Source organism: Hipposideros armiger, unplaced genomic scaffold (assembly GCF_001890085.2).
Source record: "Hipposideros armiger isolate ML-2016 unplaced genomic scaffold, ASM189008v1 scaffold_134, whole genome shotgun sequence".
Classification (NCBI taxonomy): domain Eukaryota; kingdom Metazoa; phylum Chordata; class Mammalia; order Chiroptera; family Hipposideridae; genus Hipposideros; species Hipposideros armiger.
Window position 1 is genome coordinate 3,783,922 of NW_017731484.1, and position 6,354 is coordinate 3,790,275.

Here is a 6,354-nt window from a genome sequence, read left to right on the forward strand (position 1 = left end):
CCCACCCCCAGCTCCACACCCTCTTTCTGTCTGTCTCCTCTGCTGTCCTTCTGGATTCTGGGGCTACCCCGTCAAGGTCCCCTTGCTTGGGCCAGGGGTCGGCAAACTTTTGAGACGGAAGAGCCGCCAGGGGTCAGCAAACTGCGGCTCGCGAGCCACAGGCTCTGAAGTAAAATTGGAAATGAAGATAAAACTTTCATCGTTTCATTTATAACATTTTTAAGGGATATTATTCACATAATGGTGATTATGTAAAAATATATTTATGGCTCTTGAATAATTTTTAAATTGCTGTGAGGGACAGGATTGGCTCTTCCAGGGTCGGCAAACTTTTGAGACGGAGTGTACCCAAAGAGCCGCATATGGCTCGCAAGCCGCAGTTTGCCAGCCCCTGGCCTGGGCTGTCAGGGCTTCCTGTGCTTTTGGGAAACAGAATTGGTTTTAGAATAACATCCAGATCTAATCTCTGGCTCTTTTTTCCGTTGTAACTTTGGAAAACTTTCTTAACTTCTCTGAGAATCAATGTAAAATAGTGATGAAGTGCCCTTTTGTCAAAGTTCTTGAGGGGATTAAATGATATACGATGGCCAAGAGTCTGGTTTTGCCTCCGGGAAGCCCTGGACAGGCATCCCCAGCTCCTGCCCCCCCCCCCATCTAGGTGGCTGCACAGGGACAGCCGATGGCTGGGGAAGCTTCCTTAGATTGTGCAGAGCTCAGAGGGGAGGGCACCCACTTTGAACCAAGTTCAGAAAGGCCATCTTCAGTGGGGAAGAGAGGAGAAGGTAGGCGAACCCTGCCCTCTGCTGGTGGCTGGCGGCAACTGGCTCTTCGGGGCTTCAGCCAGAAAATCCAGTCACAGATGGGCTGCTGGTTTTTGGAAGGAGGCCACTCCAGACCCTGCCTCTTGGAGTGGGAACTTACCTAAGGCAATCAGCACCTGCCTGGTAGCAGATTTGGGGCAGGTAGCCTGAGTCTCTTGGGAAGGACAGCCACAGCAGCCCCAAGTGTCCTCTCTGGTAGCTAGATACCGTGGGCCTTCTCCTGGTCCACTGGGGGGAAGTGTGTCTCTACTCCTCAAGCACCCTCAGGTCAGCAGAAGCAAGAAGGAGCTTGGGGAGCTAGGTGGGGTGGCACTGCTGTTAGATAAGGCCCACCCTCTGCGGGGGGGGGGGAGAGGCACAATGGCCTGAGTGGCAGGTAGGATCATGCAAGACAGACCCTCCCTCATATGACATCCCCCCATTGGCAGAGTGAAGATGGCACCTACACAGGTTTCATCAAAGTGCATTTGAAACTGCTGCGGCCTGTGACGGTGCCTGCTGGGATCCGGCCCCAGTCCATCTACGACGCCATGAAGGAAGTGAATCTGGCGGCCACCACGGACAAGCGGACGTCCTTCTACCTGCCGCTCGATGCCATTAAGCAGCTACACATCAGCAGCACCACCACAGTCAGTGAAGTCATCCAGGGGCTACTCAAGAAGTTCATGGTCGTGGACAATCCCCAGAAGTTTGCACTTTTTAAGCAGATACACAAGGACGGGCAAGGTATGCGAATGCGAGCTCCCACCCAGAAACCACCTCCCTAACTTTGTCTGTGCCCCCCACTAACCCTCCAGGCCTGGGGGGAGGAATGGCTCTCTCCGGGCACCGCAGTGAGGCCATCGGTGTGGCATCGGTTCTGTGGAAGGCCACACATGCATTCAGTGCCAAGAGCCGGATGGGGAGCTCATGTCGCTCACTGTGCCCCTCACTCCGTATGTGACTTCAGGAAAACCACACCCTGGGCCCCCACCTTCCTAATCTGTGGAATGGGAGAGAATCCGCCCCACTGCTCCTAATCTTTTGGGAGATGACGTGAATGGAAACGTGCTTCAAACTCTAAGCAATCACCAAAGATAAAAGGTCATTTCACTCTTTATTCTCGTCAGGTTCATTCCCTTAGGTTGAAAGGACAGCTACTTCCGGTTATAACCGCCCCCCTCTGTGTGTCCAGTTCTGTCCCACCCATCCTGGACCCCTGCCCCTCCTTCCCCAGACGAGCCCCCAGCCCCCTCTCTTGGTTTGCAGTGCTCTTCCAGAAACTCTCCGTTACTGACTGCCCCCTCTACCTGCGCTTACTTGCCGGGCCCGACACCGATGTCCTCAGCTTTGTGCTCAAGGAGAATGAGACTGGAGAGGTGGAGGTAGGCCTGGGCCCCTTTGCTGGGGCAGAAACGCAGCCCTCATGGCACAGTGGGTGGGGCTGGGTGGCCATCATCCCCCCTGCCCAGCATCGGTGGGGTCATGTGGCAGCAGGAAAACAACTTGAGAAAGTTGAGTTGGGTGAGTCTTGGGCCCCAGTTCTGTGTTTAATCCAGGATTGTGAGCATCATGGGGTGGCAAGTCAGGGCCTGTGTCCAGCCACGCCTGTGGAAAGAGAGGATTTCATGTGCTTTATTTCTGAAAACTCAGGGTGGAAGGGGCCTGTGAAACTCCTTGGGTTCAGCCGAGGTTGTTTTGCTCCAGGGTGACCTGAGGCCCAGCAAGCGCCATCTCTGGGTTCCACTGGGCATAGATATTTTTGAGCCATTTGTCTCTCCTTGTTTCTTAAAAACTGACTGCACACCCCGCAAGGGGAGCTATCCAGTCTGGTGGTGTAAACTGGGCTGAAGCCAGGCAGGTGTTCCCCGTGGGCTGGGATACTTGGAAGGTGGAGCCATGTGACCGAGAACAGGGGGACATCTCAGTGTTTGTCACACTGCAATCAGTGGAGGTCTAGGGTTTGGGGGAGCCGTCTTGGGGGTCATGTGGAGATTTGGGGGATCTAGGAAGGTGGAGGTCTGTCCCTGCTCCCCACTTCTACGAGGAAGCTCTGCTTCCATTTGTTGTAGATATTGGAGTCCGTGGAAGATTTTGTTTGGAAAAGCTATTCCACAGAAAATGAACACTGCTGGCCCAGTAGAAAGTTCACAGGCCTAGGAGTTTAGCGAGCTGGGTTCTGGTTCTAGTTCTGCTGCCACAGCGCTGTGATCATGGCTATAGCACCTTCCCTCTGTGGACTTCAGTTTTCTCATGTATGCTATGTGGGGATGCCACCAGATAAACCTTACTACTCCTTTGTGCTCAAAGAACTTAGGAGTCGAAACCCCTGGCGCCCAGCGGCCTCAGCTCCTGGGTCAGCCTGAGAGGCTGGTTCCCATTTGAGCAGGCCTGGGCCAGCCAGGCTCTGCAGAGCTTTGCAGCTTACATTATCTCATTATCTCCTCTGCCAGCCAAGGAAGGTAGATACCCTCATTCCATGGGTGATGAGAAGGGAGGAGTGAAGAGTTCAAAGTCACATGGTGGAGTCAGGCTGAAACCAAGGCTCCTGAGTGCAAGTCTAGCTCTCCTGAGGGTCTGCCTGTTGGGAGCCCCTGACCACCCAGGCAGACAGATAGGGCAGGCCAGCAGGGTCCCTGGGTGGTCCTAGCATCACTGTTAAGATCTCAGCTGCAACAGAGAATATTTAAGATTATTGATTCTCCCAATAAAAACACGGCTCATGGACCAGTACCTCTTGGTCATGAAATACCAGGATTTGAAATTTCATTGCTTTTATGACATGGAAAACCCAAGCTTCATTCACTGCACCTGTCTATTCCGCAGTAGACTGTGCAACTGTGTGAAGATGGAGGCACCCGCGGGTTGGGCGACTTCTAACCCATCTCCTATTCTGTTTCTCTCCCCATCTCTCTCTTGCCTCGCAGTGGGATGCCTTCTCCATCCCCGAGCTCCAGAACTTCCTAACAATCCTGGAGAAAGAGGAGCAGGACAAAATCCAACAAGTGCAGAAGAAATACGACAAGTTTAGGCAGAAACTGGAGGAGGCCTTAAGAGCATCCCAGGGCAAACCCGGCTAACCGGTCCTGCTCCCTCTGCTCCCAGTGCCCACGGATTTATTTTTATTATTAATTATTATTTTGCAACAGACACGTTTTCTCAGGACACCTCTGGTGGGTGCATTTGAGCCCGCCCAGCCGTTCCAGATGTGGCCCAGTCTCTGATGGACAGGTGTGTACGCGGCTGGGTCCTGCCCGCCCCCACGCAGCACCCCTTCAGCACACTGCCAAGGAGCAGCACGCATGTGAAAGAACAGCCATTGTCCTCTCGCAGTCTGCACGCCTTTCACAAACCAAATAGTTGCCTCTCTCTCGTCACCAGACTGGAACTGTTCACACCAGCTGGCAAAGAAAGAAAAAAGAGGCTTTTATTCTTCAATTTCCCTCTTATTTGCCACCCGCAGTACCTTTATTTATGAGTCAAAAGTTAGAGCGTATTCCTTTAGCAGGTCTCAGCTAAGCCCCTGAGAGCCGGATCGTGCTCATAAACGGATTGTCCCCTACTGGCCCCGGATGCCTAAGCCAGGAGCACCAGAGCTGAGGTTAGCTCAGAGATTTCCAGAGAAGCTGCAGCCTGCCCTGACCCTGCTCTGATCTCCCACGTGTGCACATGTGAACCCAAAGGCGTCTACATCTGTGTATGTGTGGTGCTGAGCCACATCTTTGTCACCAACTGTTTGTTTTTAAGTTACAATTTTGAATTTAATATTGCCATTTTCCTCATGTTTCCACTAAGGGGAAACTAGCTCTTTACCGTTTAAGAAGTCTCCTGCTGAGCACGGAAATCAGGCAGTCAGAGAAAGCCAAAAAGTATTGCAGAGAAATGTGTCTAAGTGGTCTTCAGCCTTCCCCCAGCTAGAGAGCAGGGGAGGACCTGGCTGCCTCAGTTTCCCCTGGGCCTCCAGCACTGCCTCCTCCCACGGGGACTATGGAATCTCCAGGTGCTGCCAGAGGAGCTGCCTTGATTACAGAGGGGGGAACATCCAACTCAGTCAACGTGGAGTCCTTTGTGTTCCGCAGCACAGGCCAGCCTGGGGCACTGCACTCAGCGAGCATGGGGCTGGCCTCCCCGCTGACCTCAGTGCCTTTTTGTTTTCAGAGAGACAGGAGCAGGGCGCATTTGCTTAAAGCTCTGCTGCTGGTTTGCTTCTGCCAGCAAGGGGACCATGGCAGTATGGGAGACAAGGCCAGGAGAGCCCTCCCTCCAAGTATGGGGCGAGGTCACAGCCCTTCTTCCTATGACGGTCCTGGGCTTTGATGCCTAGAAATGATGTCAAACCACATTGACAGGGCGGATCACATTCCCAACTCTACATTTGTACTAGATCCTTGTTTAGGTCCAAGCTTAAAACGTAAACGAGCCAAACAACTCAAGCAAGTAGCCAGGACTGCAAAGACACTCCAGTGCAGAGGGAGGACTTGTCGCTTTCAAAGCAGGACCGGTTTCCAACCCACCTCTGAGAGAACATTTCCTCGATGTCCTCTGCCTTCCCAAGTCCCCTTTGGGTTGGTTCCAGCCCAAGCTTCCTTGTGTAACCTCAGAAGTTCCCTCGCTGGCCCTTGCTGAGTCCACACTGCCCCCGATCCCAGAAGGAATGCTGACCCCTGTCATAGAAACTGTGCTAGTCTCCAGAGCTGCAAAAGCAAGACAGGCTAGCAGCTTGAAAGGATTTTTGAACCACAAAAACTCTAGTGGCCAGCCATCTCATGCTCAGCCTTTATCACTTCCCTCCCTTAAAGACTCTCTTGCCCTGCTGTATATTAAAGGGAGTGGGTGGAGAGTCCTTGATCCTTCATGCTGCATGTCCTTTACATGAATAGAAGGCACGGCTCCCGCTGCGACCGCTGTGAATGCTGCTGAGAACCTCCCTCTGACGGGGGTGGCTATTTTATTTTTGAGAAGGAAAAAGAAAAGTCATGTACATATATACCATTAAGGCAGATAGCTATATATAAAGAGATGAGGTGTTTATGAAATAAGAAAATTATGAGAAAATTCAGACTGTATCTAAAGCACAGTTAGACCCAGGACCTAGGCTGAGGTCCATGCCTCCGAAAACAGTGTGGATCAAGTTCCCTCCCAGAGGCGGGTGTGACTGCTGGCAGTGCCTTCTATCGTCGTGTCATCCAGTGTGTAAGTGTTCACTTGAGGATATTTTCTCTTTACATGTCTTTCTTATATGGGTTTAAAAAAAAAAAGTAATAAAAGCTTGTTGCAAAAATGATTCAGACTGGTAACCTCTTCCTTGAACTTCCCCCTCTCGTGGACGTTGGGGGCTGGGAGACAGGGTGGGAACCCAGAAGAAAACACCCTTCTTGGCCGTCAGATTTTCCTTTGCCAGCAAAGAGAGGCGTGAAGGCTACTGTTCAAATAATCTTGAGAAATCGGTACAAGCGCACGGGCTGGAGGGTGCTGCCTAGATGACTGGCTTCTTCTCTACATCCGCACAGAGCAGGAGGGGAAGAGGGCCTATTACAGGAAGAGATAACTGAGT

The 6,354-nt window shown here is 52.1% G+C and overlaps 1 protein-coding gene across 1 annotated transcript in view; it reads left to right on the forward strand.

The window, feature by feature from the left end:
- Positions 1-6,084, forward strand: part of RASSF5 (Ras association domain family member 5) — a 32,946-nt gene extending 26,862 nt beyond the window's left edge. The window contains exons 2-4 of the mRNA XM_019649621.1: positions 1,250-1,547; positions 2,070-2,185; positions 3,728-6,084. Of these exons, the coding sequence (XP_019505166.1) occupies positions 1,250-1,547; positions 2,070-2,185; positions 3,728-3,880 (567 nt within the window). The 3' untranslated portion in view covers positions 3,881-6,084. The remainder of the gene's footprint in view (positions 1-1,249; positions 1,548-2,069; positions 2,186-3,727) is intronic.
- The last annotated feature ends 270 nt before the right edge of the window (positions 6,085-6,354 follow it).